Source organism: Aedes aegypti, chromosome 2 (genome assembly GCF_002204515.2).
Source record: "Aedes aegypti strain LVP_AGWG chromosome 2, AaegL5.0 Primary Assembly, whole genome shotgun sequence".
Lineage (NCBI taxonomy): Eukaryota > Metazoa > Arthropoda > Insecta > Diptera > Culicidae > Aedes > Aedes aegypti.
This window is the reverse complement of record NC_035108.1, coordinates 272,448,886-272,475,407: the sequence shown is the minus strand read 5'-3', so window position 1 is coordinate 272,475,407 and position 26,522 is coordinate 272,448,886. Positions and strand designations below refer to the sequence as shown.

The following is a 26,522-nucleotide window of genomic DNA, read 5'->3' as shown; positions in this document are numbered from 1 at the left end:
TCCACTGTGTAAAATATTATTTTTCTTGAAATTCTATGCTGATTATCAATTTGTTACTAGTGACTTTTCGTACTCATGTTGCGTACATTAGAGCAGCGAGCTCGATTCGACGCACGGGGGTCATTTACACAAAATACCTTTAGGGTCGTTGGGGGACCACTTAGCATCCACACACGGACTTCAAATTTTTACCTGATTTTTTTCTTACCAAAACGAGCACTTTACAATGACGAACTTATAACATTTCGCATTTTTGAAAAAAAAAGGAACGGTCAAACCTAAAATTTTCAAGAGCACAAGTCTAGAGAACTCCCAGCGTGTGACCCAATCGATTTAGTTCTAAGCTCAACTGTCTGGGTCACTAGATTTGTGCTTTAGAATATTTGAGGTTTGGCGTGGCCTCCAACACCGTAAAGGTGTGAAGGATCTGTATTCTGACCAGCCAAAACCCACCGATCTGGAACCGTGTTTCGGACAAGACAAAACAATATTTTTTTCGGTCAAATCTCGTCAGCTTGATTTATTCCATTTTCGAACACCTTAAACCTCGGAAACCTCTCGGATCCATTGGCGAACAGTGGACACCCGAGCGTAGACTCCCGGCAGGTTTGGCAATGCGCAGCCCTTGCCCCAAGAAACGACTCCGACCAGTTTATCACCAGAGACCAGTGGGCCACCGGAGTCTCCCTGGCAAGAATCCTTACCTCCAGCGGCATAACCAGCGCAGATCATCTGCTCCGTCACCGGAACAACGTTGACCAAAGCGGCAGCACATTCCGCCTGGTTGTACGAAGGAACGTTGACGGCGCGCAACAACGTGTTCATCTCAAAAACATTCTTGGTGTCTCCCCAACCGGAAACGGTGCACATAGCTCCATCTGCCACGGTTTCGCTAGCCTCCGGCAATGCAATAGCCTCAATCGAACGACTGAATCCAATACTTTCGTCCAACTCCAGCAGTGAAAAGTCATAGTTGTAGGTATCACCATTATACTGCGGGTGAGGGATCACCGATTTGACTTTCACTATGATGCCACCGTTGGTACGATCCGTAGAACCGGCCCGGATTGTGTAGGCCGCAGGATCTGTATTCGTGGTGCAGTGAGCTGCTGTCAGTACCCATCGCGGCGAGATGATCGACCCTCCGCAGAAATGTCTCCCGCTGCGCTGCAGGGACACCTGATGCGGGACCTCGGCGATGTCGATCTGGAATCCGCCAACGATGCGACCGCTGGACAGCGTTGCAGCTGAAACTATTCGATTTTAGAAATTTAACCATCTAGCGTTGTACACCTCGCGAAACTATTTGTCCCTTACCTTGGCTGAGTCCCAGAAGGGCACAAAAACTGACAAAGAGAAATTGGTTCATGGCTGTGGTTCAGGGTTATGCGGTAGCCGGTAAACTGTTAGAAGGTTGGTTGGCTTTGGGAAGGATGAGTGTACGTTGCAATGGACTTTTATAGTGGCTGAATCGAACCCACTTTGGCGGCTCTGGGCTGATAAGCTTCGAGAGGACGCCAAGAAGTCCATTCCTATGATGCGGATTCTTAATTTGAAGTGGTGGAGATTACGGTACACACGTGCAGATGGATTTTCCCAAGTGGTTTTATCGTCTTCGCGTGTGGGATGGGTAATTTCAAAACAATTGAAGGGAAACCAATTATCTGATGTTTGGAGTACCCAGTAATCTTTCAAATATTATATGGATAAAATGCTTTTCACTTGTTTTTAATTCTTTTATATGTATAATTTTAAACATTACACTATGTGCTCTGTATTTTGCAACACTACCATCTTAACCTTCATTTAGCCAACATACTTTTGCATGCTGAGAAACACACTAAAACCTGCATAGCATTTTTGTTTCCTGATGAATTTTGCTGAAATTTTCAGAAATTCCCGAGAAACTCTTCTAGTTTAAGGTCTGAAACTTTCGGAGATATGGTCTAGGTGGTTTCGTAGTTATTCCGGATTGTCTTGAGGTACCAAAATTGGCCACATCATCCATTCAACGGATATCTCAGGATCCTGATGAGCTAGAATGTTTGTGTTTTCGGCAAAGGCTATCTAGCAATGGAAAATCTGATGAGAATTCGTGGCGCTAACATTTTTTCTTAAATTTTTCATAACTCAAGATCCTGATGAGCTAGAACTTTGTCGGAAACACCAACCGCCAAGGATCCTAAGATATCCGTTGAAGGGATGATGTGGCCAATTTTTATACCCCAAGACAATCCAGAATAACTCCGGAAACACCTGGACCATATTTCCATGTCAAATTTTTTAGATGGGTCTTCGAAATACGTAATTTCCAACAGTCGAGAAATGCTTCGTCCACGAACTTGTGGTAGTTGGGCATTGAAAATATGGCTTCTGAAGACAGATGCAGAGTCCATCGGATAGGCATCACGTGAAATTCTAGCGTTTAGTATCATAATGATATATTTTAGCAGTGATCGATTTCCCTTTTGAAGATTCTTCTCATATCTGACCCATTGACTGTTCTACCAAGCAAAAATTGCAACCTATCAAGACTGATTATTTCAACTTTTCATGCAAATTCATAGATTACAATAACTATTTTTCTCTGTAAAGTTTCTTCTCATTTTGGAAGACAAAATTGAATTTCCAACTCCTGAATCAATGCAGCCTTCATAAAAAAATATCGTTGTTCTATATTCTCTTAGATATCAGTGGAATCTTTCCTTGCCCATTGCTTCAATTTTCAAAACGAAACTGTTTTTTTTTTTTTTAATTTTTGATAATTGGAAAGGTCAAATTGATCAAACATTATCCGACCTTCTGAGAATTAATTTTAAACAAACTCTTTAAACAATTCTCATGGAATCCTGGATATGATCTTTGCAAAAAAGAGTGGGTAGAACTCTCACAGAGTAATGGACATATATACGAAGATTCCACAGACATCAAATTTGGGTTATCCACCTAATCCGGAACATAATGTTCACAAATTCTAGGGCAGATTTACCTGTATTTGGACATCTGTCCGAATTTTGAGCAGTCTTGTTGAAAATTCCAGGTCTGAATTTTTACAGATTTTAGAACAGGATTTCAAATTAAATCTTGAGCAAGATTCTGACAGGCAAAATCCGAAACATAATTCATATAGAGATCTAAACTTCTGAATATTGTGTATTTACCTATAAATTGACGCTTATATTGAGCTGTTCGGTAATCCAATCCACATGGTTATTAAATTAATTACCTCATTACGCGTGGTAAAGATGGACAAATTATGGGTGAAATTATGAAAAAATCGACGTGCTCGGCTGGGATTTGAACCTGAGAGTCCTGTTGTATGCTAGACGAGCGCTTTACCAACTAAGCTACCGAGCCAGTGTCGTCACTTGAGTGAGAATGACACGTTGATAGTCTTCCCACATCTTTACTCCTCCACAATACAGTTGTTGTGGAAGCGATGTAGTTAGGATAGGCAAACAGTTTCAACACAAAATAAATCGCGCTCGCTCTTTCCGCGTGTGTAGGAACATGAGATGGATGGATATGGGTTATGAAAGGGGTCCGCGTGGTCTGTAGGGATTTGAATTCTAAACTTGTAACCAACTCAGTTATTGGGTCACCAAGTGGCTCGGTAGCTTAGTTGGTAAAGCGATCGTCTAGCATACAAGAATCCTGGGTTCCCAGCCGAGCACGTGGATTTTTTTTCATAATTTCACCCATAATTTGTCCATCTTTACCACGCGTAATGAGTTAATTAGTGTATTTACAGTCGACTTTCGTGTAGGATCGTTAACAATTTTAGACATCATTATTTTTAATTCGTTTATACGTTTCCTAAAACAAGATTAACGCATAAACCTACGTGCGAGACTTAAAGAATCCTGGACAAAATGCTCAACTGATGCGTTTACAGTAAAATACTTCTTCACGTCATGAAACCATCACTATTGCTCAAGAATTGTATACTCGAGGCGTTACACAAATCTCACTGCTACTTTTTTCATTTCAGTCAACGCGTCTGGTGGTGTTTCCCAGTTAAATTATAAAAGCAAAGTTTTGTTTCTGAAAAAGGCTAAATTGGAAACGCTCTTCGGAACTTTGCCATTATATGGATGGCATTCTTGGCGGAATTTTCAAGAGTATCCAGATTGTTCCACGATTCTATTAATCTACCGGTGCTATTCATCTTAATTATGCAGTACTTACCGGAAAATGATAGACGTTAAGCAAAGATTTTTTTTATAGGGGGGTCCGTAGCCTTAAGGTTACGTTTTCGCTTCATAAGCGGAAGGTCATGGGTTAAATTCCCAGCCCCTCCACAAAAAAACCCGTCCAGCCACCAGAAGACACCGCACGGAGGAGCGTGCTTTGGGGAGCACATCCATGCTCCGTCAGTATCAGATGGTGATTGAGACAAACTGACCCTCTTCGAAGGCAGCTAGCCTCAAAACGACTCAGGAACACGGCAAAAATAAACCACCGCAAGAGCAATGGTCTATGGCTACAGCAGAGCACTCTCTCCTACCTGCTCGGTGTGAGAGTAAAAGAGTAGAAGAGAGTGAAAGATGTAAATATAGATTAGTTAAAAATAGATCTGTATCGGTAACTTTACTATCTACTTAGATACAGATGTACTGATTCCGGCACAGCAGATGCCACGAGCAAAGAGTGCCTTTAAAATAAAAAAAAAACAAAGATTATGCTTGATCAGGTCTTACAACAGAGCAGCCCACAGAAGTCTTTGGCAGCCGGATGTTCCAGTACCATTTTCCACATCCGAGGAGTCGATAGCGACTGTTCCATCGCCAATAATCCACCAGTATTTTGTGAACCCAGGGTCGGTCTGCGTATAAACCTAACCAAAGGATATTTGCGTTTGTTCTAAAGATGTGGCACTCATTAGGTTGATATTTATGGTGTGTTTTCACGGTTTATTCCAAATCTTGGCGAACAATATACCTTTCTCCCGAAATCATGACTTTTTCTCTGGAAAACATAAAAAAAAAGTCTGAAAGTGGGGTGAGGAGGTCTATAAGTCCCAAAAAAACAATGGACGTCATCTTTGAATCATCTCCTTGAAGACATTTTCTAAGCGCTAAGCTATAACTGTTTCATATAATTTCAATAAAAGCTTAAAATGTCTTTCAATGAAAATATCAATGAGATATAGTGATGGTCTTCCATTGTTTTCCATTTTTATTTGTTTCTGCGAATCACTTAAATACTATGAAACCATAGCCACATAGAAATATCGAGTCATAGAACAGACTTGCTTACCGTTTTGATTCATATTACGGACACTTGAGGCCTCAGTGAAGTATAACTCACAAAAAAGCATGTAAAATAAATCACTATGTATGATTCCTCCACGACATCGAACCTTCAAACCCATTAACTTTCGAATGGTGAGAGAAGATTTCGATTCCGAAACATGAATAATTTTAAATAAATAGAAATGCGTGGACTTTACATGATTCTGATTCCGGACGCTTCCTTATTTTTGTCTCATATTCCGGACACTTCGATTCGAATTGCGGACAGGTCAAACAAATCATAAATAGAAAAGTCAAATCATCAAATGAAATCGTTAAACCACTAGAGAGACGCCTAAGGAAGTTGGATATTACACATTTCCATAGATATCTATGGAAAATGCTTTTTAAAACGAGCTTTGAAAGTGAGAACTTTTGAACGGCAAAAATTGAAACATTTCGTGTGAAATGTTTCCCATACAAAGTAGTGTGTCCGGAATTTGAAGCTGTCCGTAATATAAATCAAAACGGTATAAGAGCTGTTTGAGGGGCCATCATAGTAAACAGGCTTGATAATACTCCTCATCATCAGAGTTCGGTGATATACTTGCCTTTTTGTAAGGGAGCGAAAAAATACTAAGCAGAGAGGCAACGAAAAATGAGGGAGGAAGATGCAGCATAAAACACAACAGATCATAAATCCTTAAAAAAAGTGCTATCACAACTGCGCGAGGCCTGTTTTGTTCGGGCGGGACACTCAAGAGTTCTTGGAATGTGTGAGTAAACCATGATATTTAGTTCCTATTATAGTTCCATGAGTCGATATCGAGTCATGCAACATCGACTCATGGAGGATTTACTGTACTTTTCTTCTGTGGCTCTACTGGGACAGAGCCTCTTCTCAACGTAATGTTCTGTAAACACTTCCACAATTATTAACAGAGATTGTTTTTTTTTTGCCGAAGTTACCCATTACGAAAAGGTCCTGGACCGATCGGGAATAAAATCCATAGCATAGTTTTGTTGTGTAGCTTCGGACTTTGCCGCTAGGCTAAGGAAGGCCCCTCACATTAAAATGGCTAAATGCGTGACTATCTAACTAGTCAAAATAAATCAGAAAACCGAACTATGAACCCCGTTGGCAAAGTCTGTTACAATTAGAATTTGTCCGCTTCTTCTTAACCTTTACGGTACTGGATGCCAACATCGAACTTTTGAAATTCTGTATCTTAGCTTTCGTTCGATCGATTTTGATGCGATTTTCTAGAAAATCACAAATGGGTTATATTTTTGATGCACACATAAAAAAAAAATCAGTGACAGTTTTAGACTTAGGTACCGTTTTGATTCATATTACGGACAGCTTCAAATTCCGGACACTCTATTTTGTATGGGAAACTTTTCACACGAAATATTTCAATATTTGTCGTTCAAAAGTTCCCACTTTCGAGGCTCGTTTTAATAAGCATTTTTCATGGATATCTATTAAAATAGCTATTTATTAGTATTGAATAAGGATGAAGGTTGTTTTACTTTTAAGCCCAATGGTAAATTTGACGAAATTGTACTACTTTTTTCTGCCTTTTTACTGTTTGATTAGTCCTTGTCGTCCTCTCACTGTGCATATTCCGTCAATGGCGAAGTTATCTACGCTGTCTGGGGACCTACCGTTTAACCAGTGAGTGATTTTCGATAGCGATAGAACAAAGAAGCACCTTCGCCATTCCAGACTCCCCGATATCATAAAAGCAAACTCCATCCAACCTTTTCCTCCACAGCAGCGTTGACAATGACGACGCAATAGTCAGCTTCCAGAAATAACTGCTGCAGACACAATAATGGCTCGTACACAGCTCAGAGCTCCCCCCTAGTCCAGCAGCCCTCCGCCCAGAACCAGTGGCGTAGCACCCACAGATAAAACGATGAATATGCCCGACAAAAAGGTCCGATATATACGCGTAGTCGCTCCGAACGTAACATCTAGAGCCATATGTATAGGCTATGTGATCCTGACCTAATTTTGCGAGTTTCGTTCTTATCTGGCGGCGCGTGTACCGAACGTGGGAGATGCAACTCTTCGCGTGCCGCTCTACATTAACCTAGCTCTCTATGTATACATGCAGTTATCGATTTGATGCAGCATCCAGCAGCACATTGGTACCGACCGTCCCCATTGGCACTAAGAGGGAGAAAAAAGTACGAAACTACCCCCACAGTGGAAACCCCGCACTCCCACCTGGGAGGGGATTTCTCGTAGTTCTCAGGGCTGGTAACGTAGGACTTGTTTCATGCAAGTCCCTAGAAGGTTTCTATTTTTATCGGAAGGTGTCTAAATTCTAAAATGGTCTCTAGAGCCAACATTTACCTCTTATTCCTTGCAGTGAATCTTTGTTCATAATTCTAGAGATTCCTTCAGAGACCCTAACGCGAATATTCTCCAGGAATTCCTTTTTAGATTTCTCTGAAACGACATCCCTCCAGAAATCCCCTAGAAATTTCTCGCACTCTTCCAGGAATAAATCCAGAAATTCCTCCAGAGATTTTTTAAGGAATAATTGAAGAAATTTATCCATTAATATTCTGCAGGAAATCCAATGAAATTAGCTCCAATAATGTATGCCGGAATCAGTTTGAATATTTTCTCAGATACTATTCCAGGATTTCCTTCAATGATGTTACCATTAATTCTACCACTGATTTCTCTAGTAGTTATTCTAGGAAATCTTTCGAAGATTTCTGCATTTCTTACAACAAAATCCTCAAAAGCTCATTCTAGAGTTGTTTTTAAAAAAAACTTAGTCGCTACCAGTCCTGTAACTCTGTGTGTGGAGATCTAAGTAGAACGGCGCAGTGTCACGGGAAGAGGGTGCTTGCAGAGTATATAAAAGACGGTCGGAGGCAGGTTTGTGCGCCCGTATTTGGGCGAAATTGTTGGGTGTTCATTCCGCACGAGCGCAAAGTGTTGCATTCATTTTCCACGTTGCATTTTCGTAGATTGAGCCCCCGCCGCACGGTTGGCCGAAAGTAGCAAATTTATGCTTGGTTGTTTTAACGATGCCCATCATTGCTGACGGTGAGAGGTATTTAAAATAAAAGTTTTTTTTTTGTCATTGGACATTGGAATACATGTTACTTGGCAGTTTTATGACTTGAAACCATAATTAGGTTTTATACTAAGCAGTAAATATATCATTAAATCTCGGGCGCAAGTAGCCAGATTTTCGATTTTTTTTAACTGATAGGAAATTTACGACAGATAAATTGTATTGTTAACTCACATTGAGAATATAGTACTTATTTTCCGTAAAGCTCTGCAGATTAGCAGAAGATTGTTGTAAAATTGCTTTAAAATTGTAATTGTATTACAATCCACAACAAAAAAGTTTGCATACTGCATTTTATCATGTAAACCTGCAGAACTGAGAAGTAGCAACAAAAATTAGAACAAATTCAAGACACAGCGCACTTTTTCGGCCGAGTACTAGTTAGTTAGTTAGTTGCGGCCGAGTACTGAATTAGGCCCATCTATAAACAACGTATTCTTTTTGGGTGACAAGAGAAGAATTTTGGAAATGTCGTGGACGTACACTCCCGTGCAAAAGTTTGGGTTCACCCCCTCAAAAACATACAAAAGTGTTCTGTCCGTATCTCTGTGATTACACGTCCAATTCAAACTCTTTAAGCCACATTCAAAAGGCAAAGAGTTATTCTTACTTCGTATGTATTTTTCCAAAAACATTTTTTCAATTTTGTATACTAAATTTGTACTTAAAGTTGTGACATTTTTCAAAAAACACACTGAAAAATCATATCTAATTTCCTCAGTATTGGGTCGACGAAAATTTTAAATCAAAGTGTCATTAGAATCGTTATCTTATATTCTTTGAAGAAACCCCACGAAATTTTGGCGGAAAAATCTAGAAAGTATTCAAAATCAATGAAACAGTCAGTCAAGTCATCGTGCAAAAGTTTGGGTTCATCCCTCAGTATGATGCAAATCGTGCTAAAGTTTGGGTTCACCTGAGCCACACGCACGTCATTTTTGTCAATATCTCTGCCATTTTTTAACCGATTTTAATAGTTTAAAGCTTTTTTGAGCGCAAATAATGGCGCGTACATGATTGGTTGGAGATTTCACAGATTTAAGTAAGTTCAGGTGAACCCAAACTTTTGCACGATACACTATACTGAGGAGTGAACCCAAACTTTTGCACGATGACTTGACTGACTATTTCATTTAATTTGAATACTTTTCCGATTTTTCCGCAAAAATTTCATGAGTGCTCTTCAAAGAATATAAGATTTCGATTCTAAAGACACCTTGTCTTAAAATTTTGGTCGATCCAATGCTGAAGAAATTAGTAATGTTTTTTCAGTGTGTTTTTTGAAAAATGTCACAACTTTAAGTATAAATTTAGTATACAAAGTTCAAAGAATGTTTTTGGAAAAATACATACGAAGTAAGAATAATTCTTTACCTTTCGAATGCGACTTAAAGAGTTTGAATTTGAAGTGTAATGACAGAGATATGGACTGAACACTTTTGCATGTTTTTTAGGGGGAGAACCCAAACTTATGCACGGGAGTGTACATATATAGGACTGGTGGCAAATCTTCTTTTAGAGACATGGTCTCGTTCTCAATGCAAGCCTAAAAAGTTTTTTTTTTGACGGGAGGACGCTAAAGCCTCTATTTTACCTAAAATAATCTCTCACTTTTGTTTACTTATTCTGCTGCCAATGTTCCAGAGACATCCTTAGAGACTATTACACGACTCTTCAAAAGATTCTTCAGGATTTTTTTCTCCGATTCCTCGCGAAAAAGCTTCTGGAATACTGCTAGTGACTAGATTTCTTCTGGCATTATTTCCTTGACTCCTCAAGAGATCCCTCCAGAAATTCTTCTTGTGATTCCTCCACCAGTTTTCCCAGAAATTCTTACAGCGGTGTTTAAAGGGATGCTTAGAAGAATTTCTTCAGAATTTGCTCGTGGAAATTCTTGATCACTCCAACATTCATGTTCATTTCAGAATTTTGAAGAAATTCGTTTAGGGATTTTGACAGTGTACAAGAATTCCTACGGCATTTTTATATGAATTTCTACAATAGTGTTTCCACATTTTTTTCCGAAGTTGCTCAAAAGATTTCTTCAAGAAATATTGAAGAATATACATTGAATACCTTTCCAGGAATTCCTCAATAATTTTGGTCTGAGATTCCTCTTGAAGTTCCGCTAGAAATCTTTCGAGAATTTCATTTAAGGATCATTCCTGCAGTTCTTACAACAACATTCTCGAGTAATTTTTCAAGTATAATCTTCATGGATTCTTGAAATTTTAATATTAGGTTTATTATTTATTTATTTAGTTGGTGTTACATCAATTAATTTGTTAAAACCTCGTTAACGATGTTACGCCATTTTTCTCGGTCCGCCAACTTTGATTTTGGCCCACGCTCTCCAGATCTTGTTGCACCTGATAAAGCCACCTCGCTCGCTGTGCTTCCCGCCTTCTTGTGCCAACCAGATTCGACGCGAACACCATCTTTGCAGGACTGTTGTCCGGTAGTCTTGCAACATGCCCTGCTCAGCTCACCCTTCCGGCTTTCGCAACCTTCTGGATACTGGGTTCGCCGTAGAGCCTAGCGAGCTCGTGGTTCATTCTCCGCCGCCACACACCGTTTCTGGGCTTCTTCTGGAGCCCATTGTAGGCGCGACTTCCACTGATGATGCGTCTTCGTATTTCTCGACTAACGTTGTTATCAGCCGTTAACCAGGATCCGAGGTAAGGTTAGTTTATTTTTTCATTTATCCTAACAATTTGTCTAGGAAATCCTACAAAATATCCTCTAGAGTCCAAGAATTCTTTCAGACCACCTTTTGGAAGTTTATTCAAGGGTAACTAAAGAGCACTATAGAGTTTCCTCAGATGTCACTTTAGTATTTCCTTTTGAAATACCTCCAAAATAATAAAAAATCATCAATAATTTAGGAAAACAATCCTTGGCATATTGCTGGTGTGGAGGTATCCCTGGAAAAAAATATTTGAATACTTCTTTGGAATTGCTTTCTTGATTCCTTGAAGAATCTTAGGTGTAATACAAGGTATCTACTATCTGGAATAACCAAGGAAGCAGTAATTTACAACCTGAAAAAAAAAACCCTAGTGATTATCCCAGGATTTCCTCCAGATATTTTTGCACTGATTCCTTCATCAATTTCTCCAGTTGTTACTTCTTGAGGGCTTATCACAGACCCTACAGGAGCTACTCCACAAAGGTTTATTACAGAGTTTTTGATAAATATCCTATCCACATTTTTTCAAGAAACCCTACAATATATTGTTTAAAATTTGTACACCACCGGTTAAAAAGTTAAGCACCAGGTGAAATCGCTCAAAATAATAGTAGTTTTTGTTTTGTAAATATTTGTTCAGCAACAATTAAAAAATGGCTTGTTTATACATTTATAGCTTGGGTGAAAATCGTTGAAACGATGAGTAAAGAAAAATTCACAAACTCAAAATACAGCAGATAATTAAATTATTAAAACTACTATTATTTTGAGCGATTTCACTTTTTAACAGGTGGTGTAAAAATTTCAAAATTTTATGATAATGAAATTGAGTATATTTGTAGTACACTGCCAAAATTTCATGCCGATTGCTCATAGGGAAACAAAGCTACAGCATGCCAAAGTTGAGCATTTTGTATGAAAATCGGCTTTCACTACTATTATTTTGAACACAATTGTACGTATTTTCAAGACTATCAGTCGCTACTACCCCTGATTTCTCCAAGATATCATCTAGGGAAAAAGACAAAACGCTCTCCATAGAAATATTCTGGATGTCGCTGATGTTAATAAATCTGAAATTTATTTTAAGAGAAAGGATTTTTTTCCTTAAGCTAAGTATGCTGTTTCGCTCAAGAAAAGTAAAGAAATTCCTTGATTGAATGGGTCAAGAAATTTCCTACAGAGAGCCCCATTTGAAATGACATTTCTTCTCAACTGCGATGTGATTTCGTGGACCATTTCTGGGAAGAAATTTTCCACGCATCGAAATAGGCAATTCCTTTTCTTGTCAGTAGCAAACCAGCCTTTAAGATGGGTTTATGGACAAAAGGTCGAAAGACAAAACGTCGAAAGGACAAAAGGTCGAAAGACAAAAGGTCGAAAGGACAAAAGGTCGAAAGTGATTTGCATGGTGGGAAATTTTTCCTTCTTTGAAAAAAGATTTTCGACCTTTTGTCCCTTCTTTTTTGTTCTTCGACCTTTTGTCCTTTCGACCTTTTGTCTTTCGACCTTCTGTCCTTTCGACCTTTTGTCTTTCGACCTTTTGTCATAGATTCTTTAAGATGGAATAGACTGTTTTTATTTCTGACTTTAATGATTAAAGGCACTTTCAGATTATTCGATAAACATTCTCATTTTTCGTGGAAATTACATAAAAATCAATAATATTCTTGATTTTTTTCCTATGTTGTTTACACGTGCAGAACTAAACAGATAGTTTTTATTTATTGAACGGAAAAATGGATTGAAATATATCGTAAAATATTTACTTTTCAAAGGTTGAATATAAATTTTTATTCACCCAAAATTAACTATTAGTCAATAATTCTTGTAGTTTAAAGAATTTCTTAAACCTGGAATTATTTTTCAAACACTGGAAGAACCTGGAAATATTATGAAATAATTCCTTTATTGAATTTTCTAATTAACATCTTCAATTGTCTTCCTGAATGACAATTGCATAGGAAATCTTATAAAATCTCTAGAAAATACTGGTTGAATTCCAAAATATTTTCTAACGAGAAGCCTTGGAGAAAATCCTAGAGAAAACGATGATAGAATAATTGGATAACATAAATATGAGTACTTAGGACTTGCTTGAAAGATTTCCGAAAGAATCCTTGAAAAAATGCTTATGGAATTTCTGAGGTGACTTCTTTGGCTATCCCTAAACAAATTCCTGAAGATATCTAAAATAAACTCTTGAAGAAATTCCTTAGAAAGCTCGTAAGAAACCCTTAATAAACATTGGGCCAACAGCTAAATCAATCCCTAGAGAAAATAATTAAAAACTACATACCAAAATACGAGCAGTGAACCGTGTCGTTCGGTAATGAGAAAAAAAAATGAAAATGTTCTTAGAGAAATGTCTGGTGAGATTCTCTTAGGAAAATATATTTCATCTCCTAGTTTCTGATGTTTTTGTTTATTTTTTTTTTTGGTATCTACAGTATGGCCATAAAAATGCTAAAATCATCATATAAATGTTCTATGATAGTTTTAGGTTAAGATGAATCGAAGCCAAACCTCAAATTTTCAAGAGCACGAATCTGGATAACCGAACATCCATTTGAGCTGAAAACATGATCGATTAGTCACTTGCTGGTGGTGACCAACGATCAAGTTTTCAGCTCAAACAGATGTTCGGTTCTTCAGATTTGTACTCTTGAAAATTTGAGGTTTGGCTTCGATGCATCTGTTTAGAATCTGTTTTCCATTTATAACGTGATGTTTATTTGATGTTATTTCCCTTAACGAGGAAGTACTTGCAAGAACACTTCCTAAATTTATCATGTACTCATCGATTTCAATAAGTTTGTGATGAAAGCGTTTAAAACGTCAATGATCTGATAACATTCTTCTCGCTTGTTAAATGATATTAAGTGTTTATATCTGAAGCGCTGGAGACTTAAAAATAGTTTAGATAAATCCGTGAATTTGGGTTTCATTTAAGTGTGATGATGGGCTCTGTATTGCTGCAAATCTATGAGCCGGTGTTAATCTAAGTTGTCATTAACCAACGGAACAAAGTCATTTTTAAAAAATTTCGTATAAACCTTTGCATTCACGTTTTATTGAATTTCACTCGCTATTGCTTCCAACACCATGACTCTTGCAAATATTTTACAGTGACCCTGACAAACATGTCCTCTAAGACCTCCTCTATCCTCTGAGAACAAACTTATATTTTTAACAATTAGACGCGATTTTTGAAAATTGTAAAATTATATGCAACCAGATTATGCGACAATCAAAGGCTCTTTCTGACTTGTAACGGACAAAACCTTTGATATTTTTGCTCTAGTACAATAACTAGATTAGTAAAAAATATGCCACAGCAAACGGAAATGATATTAACTTACGATAAGAATACAAATAACGCTTATGATTGTTAAATCCACATTTGTTAAATTTTTGAATTTTCTATGGGCCATACTGTATTTGGTTCCTTTTTTCAGGCAAGAATTTTCTAAATTTCCTTTGTTCATGACACTTAGACATGCGTAGACTATTTGCAGACAGAAAATTCAGTCAGAAAATGTCAGTTTAGTTGAAATTACTGAAATATTACCCGAAACAGTTTTAGCAGCGTTTTCTTCATTAGATTTTAACTTATCTTCTTCTTCGTCTTTTTCTTCTTCTTCTTCTTTTTTTTTAAATTGAGCTGTCGTAGCTTGCGGTTCTCAGTTCCTATGGGTCAGTAGATTTCAACTTGATAAACGAACTAATGTAAGGTGCATACTCATGAAGCATGAGTTCTAAAAAGTGTACAAAGAAGCAAAAAAGTTTAAACTTTATACAATACGGCAGACTTCAATGGTGCTGGATTCTGAGGCAAAAGTACGTTAGGCCGAAACATTTAAAAACGAAGGTATCTTCCTTCGAAAAATCTTGTTACTCCAGCAACTGCTATAAAGACATAGCTCTTAATAATTTCCAATTTTGAAAAGAAGAATAAATCTCCTATGGCTGTGATTTTAGGTACAATTTCAAAATTCAATATTGCAGCGAATCTCAAAATAATAACCTGTAATAGAAGAAGGAAAAAAATGTGGTGCCTGTTAAGTTTTGGAAGTTTCGGCATAATGGCCGCACTTCGGCCCAACGGACTTCATCCAGATGACCTGACACCGACTTCAATAGGCAGATCACTTGAGTAGTAAGATTGTCGGACGAATAAACTGAAAAAATAATATGAAGCAGAGAACAGACAGAGGTTGGTATTAAGCCTTGTAAGCTGAAAAATAACCTACGAACAACTGAAAAGTATCGCCTAAGACTGGTGAAGATGAAGTTCTACAATGCAACCAGTTATGACGTGATGCTACACTGTAACCAACGAGGTCCTTGGTTGGTATGAAGTAAGACTATCTTTGTTTGGCTGGTTATTATGCAAATCTCGGAAGAATATGGAAGAAATATGATCAATAAGTTCTGTGACAACCGGGTAGACGTCAGAGACTTGGTGAAAAATCTCTGAAACGCTGGCTGGAATCCTAAGAAACATCGCCCAGTACCTTTGAAGCTAACTTCAATAGATGCTTGTTAAAAGTTCATATTCCGGTCTGCCTAAGCTTGTTTTGAAATATCAGCAAAATCTCAAACCGGAACCCACCGCGTAAATACGTTGTGGTTTACTGTGTTTACTCTAACGGCGCGCATCGTCTACCGTCGCCCCTGCAGCACCACTCGTCGAAATGCAGTGTTTGGGTGGAGTACCTCGTTGCATCTACATATTTACTCGCCCCCCTCGAGAGGGCGAGGGCACTCGGTGTGGGGCTTCAGAAGGGGTTTGTTTTTCACCTGTCCCGTCCGTACCGTTGCCGTCTGCAGTGGTCGACCACACCGAACCGACGTATTTCTTGCTAACAAGGTGCATACTTCATACACCAACGAAGGGTTCTCAATGATGATGACGCGAAAGGTCTCTCAGTTTTCGCTCACTGGCATTAGTGTTGGTGGGATTGTTCCGCTGGTGTCTACTGAACACGGGTTTGTTGTATTGCCCGCGAAGAATTTCGCGTTTCAGCTTGGCTGTATTCAACGCCTCGCTTACGACCCACTGTGTTTTATTTTCTCGATTTCATGCGCTTTTTGAATAGCGCCCAAACCGTTGATTTTAGCGATGTAGTTTGTTCGGAGAAGTTTCTTTGTATATTAAAGCGGAACTTTTGACGAAAAAAATTTTGTGATCAATCCACCTAGCAGTGAAATAGAAAAACTATTTTTTCAAAACATTTAGATAGACATATGGTGTCTTCGGCAAAGTTGTAGAATTGGCAATTTGAAACAACTTTGTCGAAGACACAATTTTTCTATCTCTTATACTTTTTGAGATATATGCCGTTGTATGTGAATGGCCCCTAAAAGTCATATTTTTTATCATAACTTTTTTCCAAGATTTTTAACATTTTTTGTGTTTTCTACAAAGTTTTTTGTCATGAAAAAACCCGTGTTTTTGCTGAACATATCATCACCCTATCTTTTGAAGTAACAAAGTTGTTCATGAATTACTCTTTTTTTAAGGGGTAGTTTAGGCCTCTATAACTGGCTTCGGCGCAAAATGGCGCAGACAACTCTTACAAATCATGAAAGTACCATATCTTCCCTTTCGGCAGTTGATAAAATCTTTTGTCTATAAGCGGCTTTGCATGGGTTTTTACTATAAAACAAATAAGCCTCATTGAAACGAATTCGACTGATAATTCTTTTACTTCAAGAGATAGAGAGGTACAATGTTCTGCAAAAACACGCGTTTCAAGATGTTAAATAACTTTGTAGAAGACATGAAAAATGCTAAAATTCTTGTAAAAGAGTTACGATTTTTTTAATATAATGTACACAAATTTGAATGAAAAAACTCGTTTAAAATCATTTTTGTATATAACTTTTTACTTAAATTTTTAACATTTTTCATAACTTGTACAAAGTTGTTAAACATCTTAAAACGCGTGTTTTTGCTGAACATTGTACCTCTCTATCTCTCAAAGTAAAAGAATTATCAGTCGAATTCGTTTTAATAAGGCTTATTTGTTTGATAGTAAAAACCCATGCAAAGACGCTTATAGACAAAAGTTTTTATCAACTGCCGAAAGGGGAGATATGGTACTTTCATGATTTGTAAGAGTTGTCTGCGCCATTTTGCGCCGAAGCCAGTTATAGAGGCCTAAACTACCCCTTAAAAAAGAGTAATTCATGAACAACTTTGTTACTTCAAAAGATAGGGTGATGATATGTTCAGCAAAAACACGGGTTTTTTCATGACAAAAAACTTTGTAAAAAACACAAAAAATGTTAAAAATCTTGGAAAAAAGTTATGATAAAAAATATGATTTTTAGGGGCCATTCACATACAACGGCATATATCTCAAAAAGTATAAGAGATAGAAAAATTGTGTCTTCGACAAAGTTGTTTCAAATTGCCAATTCTACAACTTTGCCGAAGACACCATATGTCTATCTAAATGTTTTGAAAAAATAGTTTTTCTATATCACTGCTAGGTGGATTGATCACAAAACTTTTTTCGTCAAAAGTTGCGCTTTAATATACCAAGAAACTTCTCCGAACAAACTATATCGCTAAAATCAACGGTTTTGGCGCTATTCAAAAAGCGCATGAAATCTAGAAAATAAAACACAGTGCGACCCACCCAACCAACTAACGTCTAGTAGTGGTGAGCCTAGGGCACTCTTTTCAACCATGTATTGCCGTTGAGTTCCGTATGTATCTATCCGACCCTTTCGCTGTGGAATTCACTACACGCTTTATGTTGTGGTTGCCGTCGACGGCTCACAACAGGCAAAACCTTCTCTCATTCAGAAGTAGAAAACAGGAAGTCAGAGCCGAACTCTCTGCGTTGAGTTTTGGCGCTCCATACCGAGTGATCGTCCACAGCATGCTGGCAGTTTTACTCTCTCGCCTCAGGCTCTCTAGCATAGTCTCTACTGTTTGCTTCCATTACTCGAAACGACGGAGGTGTCTTGTTGCAACCCAGCCACAAACGACGAGAGCCAACCACTTCCGCCTTGGCAATTATGAATGAAATTTTACGTTGCGTAATGGTTTGTTTTTGTTTGACTGGTTGGTCGTTGTCGCGGGAAGGTCGCGCTCGATCACCGCCGTCGTCAATTCCGAATCGAGGCATCGAACTATCAAAGGTTTTATTTTTTCGAACTCCACACCATATCCTCCCCATTGGTCGGCTTCGTCGTGCGAACGAACGAGACTGGGATTAGCTGGATGCAATTTCCTTCTCCATTGATGGTCGCATTATTGCATCTCCAGATACGGCGCATGAGACCGGGCTATTGTGCTGCGGTTTTCTACTACGCCGCAGAGGCAGCCAGAGCAGGGCTGGTAGCGAGTGAGTGTCTCCTGAAATTATTAGAGAAAAAATCTCTAGAGGAATCATTAGAAAAATTCCTCGAGTTTTTCCTAGAGGAATCTGAAAAGAAATTCCGTGATAATAATCGTGTAAGAATCTCTGGAGCCTTTAAACCATGATTCACTGCAACGAGAAAGAGGAACAATCTCGCATAACTTCTGATCTCGCCCTAAAAGCCATTGGTAACCATGTGTGTAGCTCGTTGTTTCTGAGCATTTCAAACGATTTTCATGTTATTTAACAACGCTATGGGGAAGAAAGGATCAATATCTACCTGCCCGTGATATTGGTTTGGATGCTATTTCTTTCATTTGCTCAGAAACAACGAGCTACGCAAGTGGTTACCAATGGCTTTAAGGGCGTTATCTCAGAGTATGCGAGAAATAGTGTTGTCAGAGACCATTTTGGTTTTGGTTAAGAAACTAAAGAGACCTTCCATTAAAATAGAGACCTGGGAGACCAAGTCTCTAAAACCGAGACCCGCTACCAGTCCTGCCAGACGTATATGTACGTAGAATGAACGGAATCTCTTAAATCGTAAAAGGAGCGTTGATTGAGGCAATTGGTTGATTTTTATGGCTTAATAAGAAAGTGGCGTGAATGCTGTGAATGCGCCACTCCGCGGCTTGGATGCGGTTTGTGCTGATAAATCGGAAGTGGGAAATTTGTTTCGTGTTTCTTTTTTTTTTGCATCCAATTAGCACTTGCCTGATCTGTTTATTGCGGTTGTCTGTGAGGGCATGATTTATGAGAATGTAAATTTACGCTTCGGTGAATATGAATTTGGCATACGTTAGTGGTGACAAATTAGTGCCAAACTTATTACAATCGGATGATTGATTTCTGGGTTCTATGTTCATCAAAACCAAATTTACGAATCGCGATAATAAAAGTTTACGCCAAATGTGTAAAACAATTCTTTCTCGCATAACTTGTGATCTCTTTCTAAAAGCCATTGGTAAAAATATGCGAGATTTCTAAAGCACGAGTCGTACATTTATCTAATAAGGCTTGTCGGATTGGATGATTTTGACCCTTCTCATCGTGACAACATTCCTATTTGAAGATTTGAAAAACAAAAAAGAGCTACATATTAGTTTATGTGGGAATAATCTAAGTTGAATTGTGCAAAACATTAGGAGAAATCTTCAATTTTTGCAAATACAGTCAAAATATTGACTGAATTTTTGACAAAATATATTCAAAAATATAATTTCATCGGGAAAAAATAGTAACATTTCAATAACGGAAAAATATGTTTTTAAGTAAAATTGAGGAATAATTCAAAACGCATTTATTAGAGAAAATCAAAAAATACTATCACCAATGTTACTTAAAATACGCTTTAAGATATGCTCATTCAAGTAGTGGGAAAAGCTTTTGATTTCACTTGCGCCATTTTGAAATGTTACGCTTGGAAAAGTGTATAAAAAACTACAAAAACGCTCATATCTTTTCGTATGAAAATTTTAGAGCTATGACATCTTTAGAGGAAATGTGTATTTTGCTCATATCTAAAACTCTTCAGAACATAGTAGGCCTGATAAATTGACATTTTCGTAAGTATTCAGGAAAAAACGATTTTTGACCATAAAGTTCTAAAGTGACCTATATCACCAAAACTATCAGATATAGAAAAAAAATGATGTTCTGCAATTTTTTATATTTTCAATAATCTTCAATATTGTACATTTCATTGCACTATCTTTTAAAATAAAAAAGTTTGAGAGCGAATTCCGAAAGCTATGCAGTTTGGCGGTTAGGACACAATATAACGCGACTTGATCAGACAAACAAATGTTCAGAAGACACCAAAACGCTATCTCTATTTTTAAAGTTATTAATTAATTCCACTTAATTTCGTTTCTTGGGCCAATGTGCGTTGGTGGCGTGCGGATCCTTTTTTGGGCAGAAGATTCTTGTGATAGGATATGCTTAAAACGCTCCATTTCACATGGTCCCTGGCGCCACCTAGTGGCAAGATTGCGAACCAATCAGGTATCAGAAGGCCGGCTCCAAAGGGGCGATCCATTAATTACGTAAGACAATTTTGGCAGTTTTTAGAACCCCCCTCCCCCCATAGTAAGATTTTTTGTATGAAAATTAAAAATAATTTGTATGGCGCGTAAGAAATCTCAACGCTCTGACCAAGAGACTGCAATTCTGCTTTGACAGATTTGTAAAATACTTCGCCATTGGATCAGTTCTGTACAATTTTGTTTGACGACACGACTCCAAACTATTCCAATATTGCTTGTCCTGAGTTTCCGCCCAAGAATTTATCGGAATCACTTCGAAATCGGAATAGCTGGCTCAGAGCTAATGAAGTCATGCGATGCTCCATTACGAGCTAGCTCATCAGCCAAATCATTTCCAGCGATGGCAGAATGGCCAGGTATCCATACAAGGTTTACAGAGCAGTTTCTCAATTTGAGTTCGACATGCGATAACAAGCTTCGCGCTGTTGAAGTGCTGATTGCACTCCACACATACGAGCAAAGATTTCCGCCTGAAAAACGGTGCAGTTTCTACCAAGTGAGTAAAACTGATTACGCCTTCGCTCACGAGAATATACACCACGACCAGCTTTACCTTCAAAAAGGGAGCCATCAGTGTAACATACTATATTGTTTGACATACTTCTTTCCATATAGCCAGACGTTCACTCTTTCCGTGAAGGGAATTGTGTGGTAAATGTCCTGTAAGGAAAGTGACAAGCAATTGTGACATAACTTGGAGCAATGACAATTCTGCCCCAATTCACCAAAAGTGGAAACAACGAAGTGTGTGTAGATCTACGATTCACTGGATTTTTCTCCAATAAATCCAGTACCCAAAAACGGTACGAGCAAGAAAGTGCTTCTTGTTTAAGATAAATGTGTAGTGGCGCAACGTCAAAAATGGCCTCGAGCGCTGCTGTGGAAGTCGTAGAGAACGCACCAGATATCGCCATCAAGCACATCCCTTGGAGATTGTAGTGATCTCACTTCGCCCTTTAGCCACCACACAAGACATCCATATGCCAATATTGGTCGAACAACTGTTGTGCAAATCCATTTGATATACTTAGGTTTGAGGCCCTAGGGTTTACAAAAGGTTCGCCGGCATTGACCGAATGTCATGCAAGCTCTTTTGACTCTGAAATTAATGTGTCGTGTCGAAAAAAGTTTGGAATCAAGAATGACTCCGGCGTATTTTACCTGAACAGTCACATTAATGGTTGGTTGGTTTGACTTTATTAACGAGATTTTTAGCCCTGGGCTAGTTCATCTCGGGACCAACGGCTTTACTTCCCTTCCGAAGGAAGTCGTCACTATAACTTTTTACGTCATAAGTGACTATGTCGGGGATGGGATTCGATCCCAGGTCCTCGGCGTGAGAGGCGAGTGTTCTAACCACTACACCAGGTCCGTCCCCTGTCACATTAATCTCGGAGCCAAAAAGACGTAAAGGTCGAATTACACCGCGGTTTCTTCTATCCGTAAAGACAACAATAGATGTTTTATTCGGGTTTAACGAAAGGCTATATTGGGGACACCAATTCTCGACTACCTGAAGAGCTTTACATCATGTCTTATGCACATACCAACTATCAAAGTTAGATAATTGTCGGCAAATCCATAAAATGAAAAACCACAATTATTGAGTTGCTTCAATAGCGTATCTGCTACGAGATTCCACAAAAGTGGTGATAAGACTCCCCCTTGGGGGCATCCGCATACACTCAATTTTCGAATCGCTGCTTGACGCAATGTCGAGAAGAGATGTAGGTTTCTGAGCTTTTGATGAAACCATGGTTTCTTGCAGCTTCCAATATGGGATCGAAAGACACGTTATCAAAGGCGCCCTCAATATCCTAGAAAACAGGGTTGCCAAGCAGGGTTGCTTCTGAGCGAATGCTTCCTCGATATCGTAAACAACTTTGTGTAAAAGAGTCACTGTGGACTTTCCAGATTGGTAAGCATGTTGATTCACATGAAGAGGCATGTTTGTCAAATAAACATCATGGATGTGATGATCAATAATGCGTTCCAGACACTTCAAAAGATGAGAGGTCAGGCTGATTGGTCTAAAACTTTTCGCTTCTTTATATGGCGCACGTCCTCCTTTCGGGATAATGTTCACAGTAATATCACGCCAGGATCTGAAAATATAGCCGGTAGAAAAACTGCTTACAAGTAGCTTTTTCAAAACATGTTTGATAAACTCATATCCCTTCTGGAGCAGAACAGGATAAATCCCATCTGCTCCTGGAGATTTGAAAGGAGCAAAACTATTGAATGCCCATTGAATCGATTCAGTAGTTACGATACTGCGAGCCGAAGCCAGAGACTCATAACTAATTAAATGACATTTAGTTCATCCGTAGATTGAATAAACATTCTAAAATTTCTTCATCAGAAGTAGTAAAGCCACCATATATTGCAAGGATTTTGCTCAGACGACTAACTTCACTCAAACTGGAAACATTTTTACAAAGGTTTTTCCAGCTGGATCGTTCAGCAGAACGAAAAACTTTCTTGTAAGCCTTGCGAGCCAACTTGAACGACTCTGATCCAGCTGAACGGTTTCTGTTCCAACTCCTTCTACATTGTTTCCTGAGTCTAGTCTAGATCGGAATTCCACCATGGGGTCCCTCTTGTAGTCTTCACATACATGTGGACTTGCTTCTGCAAAAGTTTCCATAATATAAGATATTATAGTATCAACGGCATCATCCAAATCACTTGGATTTTCAATGGACGGAGAGTATCCATGGAATTTGGTCGCAAATAATTCAGTGTAGACTCTCCAGTTTGTTGACCGGTAATTACATTTGAATGTTCAAAGAAGATGCAGTGACAATCAGATAATGATTCATCATCTTATACATGCCAATTCATCAACTCGTGACTGATTCTATTCGAGCAGATCGTTCTTCTCTAGGATATACCATGAAGGTTGGGTGATTGCCCATATTAAGTAATCCAAGATCTGTACTACTACCATTGTTGTTGGGGATGGTTCATCATGTGGTAAATATACCGAACAATAGACGTATTTCATGTTGAGGACTTACATCTCTTATAGTTAACTCAGATATGAGTGTAGCATCGATTGCGTTATTAACGAGCACGCATGCACGGGCATGGAGGGGAGTTTGCCATATCAAGCTAGCTGAAAGTAGCAAAAATTGAGTCCACAAGGTTACCTAGACAGAAGTTTCCCTTACGAAAGTAAGGTTCTTGAACTAGCGCCACTTGGGCTGTACCATTTTGCATGAGTCTGCAAAGCTTGATCGTTGCTGTTCTTTTATGCTGAAGATTGATCAGATCAGCAGCGAAAAAAACATATCGGTATCTATTGAAAGTTGCCATAGGCGAAAAGGCACAGAACACACTGTGTAAAATGCTTAGTGCGATACCATATAGGTGATAATTTAAATTGAATAGCTGCATATTCATAATCCCACCCTTATTAAGCCTCAGGATAGAGACTGAAGAAGGGCAGCCGATTATCTCGGAGAAACACATGGTCACCTCTGCCGTTGCTGCGGTAGCACAGGAAGGGCAAAATACTGCAGCTGGCGCCTAGGTACTCCACAGGCTTCGTTAGCGGTTATGTTTTATTTAGACCCCCCTAACCATTCATTCCTAAACACGATACGTATCACACCATACATTAGGAAACACCCTTGAAGTGGACTTTTACCACCGGAACAGGCAGTGCGTAGTGTTAATTCTTAGCCAATTAAAACAACCGCTAAAGAAAAAAATAGTGCGTTGCGTAAAAAAAACTAAAATACGTCAATGAGTCAAAAGTCAATGAGTCAAAAGTCAATGAGTCAAAAGGATAAGCCATCTAATGCATGATGTTTTGACTGTTAGTTGTGTTGACTGTTGCGTAAGGTACAACCCAAGTGTGAGAAAATAAAGTATGGGATATAAGAATTTTAGATTTTCTGTCTACAACTGCTTAAAACCAGCAAATATAGAAATGCTGGCGGCATCCTTTGTTTACTCACCTGAACCTCAAAACCTGGACTTGAGGCTGATTCGATTTGATGCTCGACACATGTTTCAACTGTATCCATTGAATCATTAGAAGGAAATGCACATTTCAAAGAACGCTCTTCCTTTCATTTCCACCACGTTTACGCGACAGTTTTAAATCCCACTTTCTTGGAAGGATGTGTTGTGAACTCAAAGATTCATCTCTCGTAGCAGCAACCTTATTTGAAAGTCGTGACCTTCTAAGAGGGTTTCCCAAGACGGTGTCCAAGAGTAAGTTGAGTGTATTCGTTACTATAATTCTATTGGTCGCTTGACAAACATGATGAGCGTTAGAAAAAGATTAACAGAACATACCGCCAGTACTGTGAAGTTGTCACATGTTTGCAGATTTAAAAGGCTAATTTTATTTGATCGGCCAAAATCACACTAAACTGCAATAGCTGTTGTAGATCAACTAAATAAAAACTGGATTTTGAATACAATATCCCATTCGATTCGTCGGATTTCTAGAAATCCGAGAGATATTGTTGCAGTGTTAATGATTGTTACTAACATAAGTTGCAGTAAGAATAAATCATGGATCAAACAACATACCAATTCCTTTTTCCATCAAACCATCTTTAAACTTATCCCACAAACACCTCTATCTAATCCCAACTAAAGTGATTGGTTGCTGCCCAAAACTGGCCGTCATAAATCGAAGTGAGAGGAACCAAAAGGCCCGATTTCGTTTGTGTGCGAAGGTAAATTTTTCTAATGCGCAATTTTTCGGCCGTCCGGTCTTCGAACTTTGCGCGCTGCTTCGCTTATTTGTAAGCTGGTCCAAGGTACTGCGCGCGGAGGGGGCTCCGCAAATTATCTAGGCGCGTTTGTTTTGTGGATTGTGATTTCCTATACCTTTTCGCGTTTGTCCCCAATGACTGACTATGATGGGGCTTTTTGGTGGTGGAGAATATCAAACGATAACAATAACAACTGCCAGTGCCGATCGACGGGGCGAATGTTGTTTCGGTGCGTGTGTGAATGCTGCTCCCCTCTCCGGTATGTTTACAGCGCGATACCACACGTGCACTACAACTGCTAGATGCTGCCGCCGCCTTCAGAGTTGTGGAATGTTGTTTATTTCGTTGACTGTGAAGCTCTGTTGAACGACGACGCGGTTCTTTTCTACGAATTTTTGCTGTCGTAATCGGTGCTTTTGGCGTTCCATTCAATTAGTAAGTGGAGTCGGTTCAAAAATCACTCTATTTTTCAGTGTATTTGAATTAATTTTTAGATATGGATAATGTGTGCTGAAATATTAATACATAAACATCACCTTCAGTCAAAACATTAAGCATAAAATGTGATAAATGTTATTACTTGACTGGATGACGAAGGAATCTTCGGATTAGAAAGGATATCGATTGGAGAAAATAGACCTAAGATATCATAACGGGAAAATGAAATCGAGTATCGTTTTGATTCATATCATAAACATTCAGGGTAACAGTAAAATACAACGCAGCAGAATGCATGAAGAATAAATCAACGCGTATGATACGATTCTACATGAAATAATCGAAAACCATTCACTCGAATTCTAAACTTACTCGACTACCATTTACTCGAATTGTCTATAGAACTGTGAATCAGACACGATCTCCTCATAAGAAACTTTCCAAGTCCAAAACTTGGTCCTCGTTCATTTGACCCCTCCCTATGTCACAATTGTCGTATAAAACTTCTGAAAAAAAGATCAATAATCACTATTCTCCATCCCCCCCCTCCCTCTAAGCTAGACGTTATTTATGGTCTTCCTCAATCAGGTTATTTTTTAACACTTTGCTTATGTAAGTAACATTTATATAATGAATATTGTCATATTGACGTTTTTTTGCTTTTGCAAACCTGGTGCGTCTGTACTCCATGTTAGGAGCGGCTCACAACAGCGTCTGTTCCCCATGTCAGGGGCGGCTGATCATCGTTCAAGTTGCAGAGAAGGACTCTAAGCTGAACTGCGCACTATGGTCCTCTGAACATTTTGGGGGAATGCTCCTTCAGAAATCTAGGGAGTTGGTATCAGGCCCTGAAAGCTAGCCGTAAAAATACGTCAGCACAGGAACGTCAACGAAGGA

General features: G+C 38.7%; 2 protein-coding genes across 3 annotated transcripts in view; one reads left to right on the top strand and one right to left on the bottom strand.

Moving 5' to 3' along the window:
* LOC5569675 (insulin receptor substrate 1-B) overlaps positions 1 to 26,522 on the top strand; it is a 665,066-nt gene that overhangs the window by 62,524 nt on the left and 576,020 nt on the right. The window lies entirely within an intron of this gene.
* On the bottom strand, positions 491 to 1,450 carry LOC5569681 (trypsin 3A1). Of its 2 annotated transcripts, none has more exons than XM_001652893.2 (2): positions 1,318 to 1,450; positions 491 to 1,253 (listed from the first exon to the last, which is right to left on the bottom strand). In XM_001652893.2, the coding sequence occupies exons 1-2, from the start codon at positions 1,367 to 1,369 to the stop codon at positions 541 to 543; spliced, it is 765 nt and encodes a 254-aa protein (XP_001652943.1). In that variant the 5' UTR covers positions 1,370 to 1,450; the 3' UTR covers positions 491 to 540. The 2 variants fall into 2 exon arrangements, with proteins under 2 accessions (XP_001652943.1, XP_001652944.1); XM_001652894.2 differs by having other exon boundaries at positions 491 to 1,247.

Excerpts from the sequence above, each read along its gene's own strand:
- LOC5569681 (XM_001652893.2), bottom strand. The coding sequence starts at position 1,369 with ATGAACCAATTTCTCTTTGTCAGTTTTTGTGCCCTTCTGGGACTCAGC. Across the intron at positions 1,254-1,317 it reads CCTTCTGGGACTCAGCCAAG|TTTCAGCTGCAACGCTGTCC; the intron begins GTAAGGGACAAA and ends AAAATCGAATAG.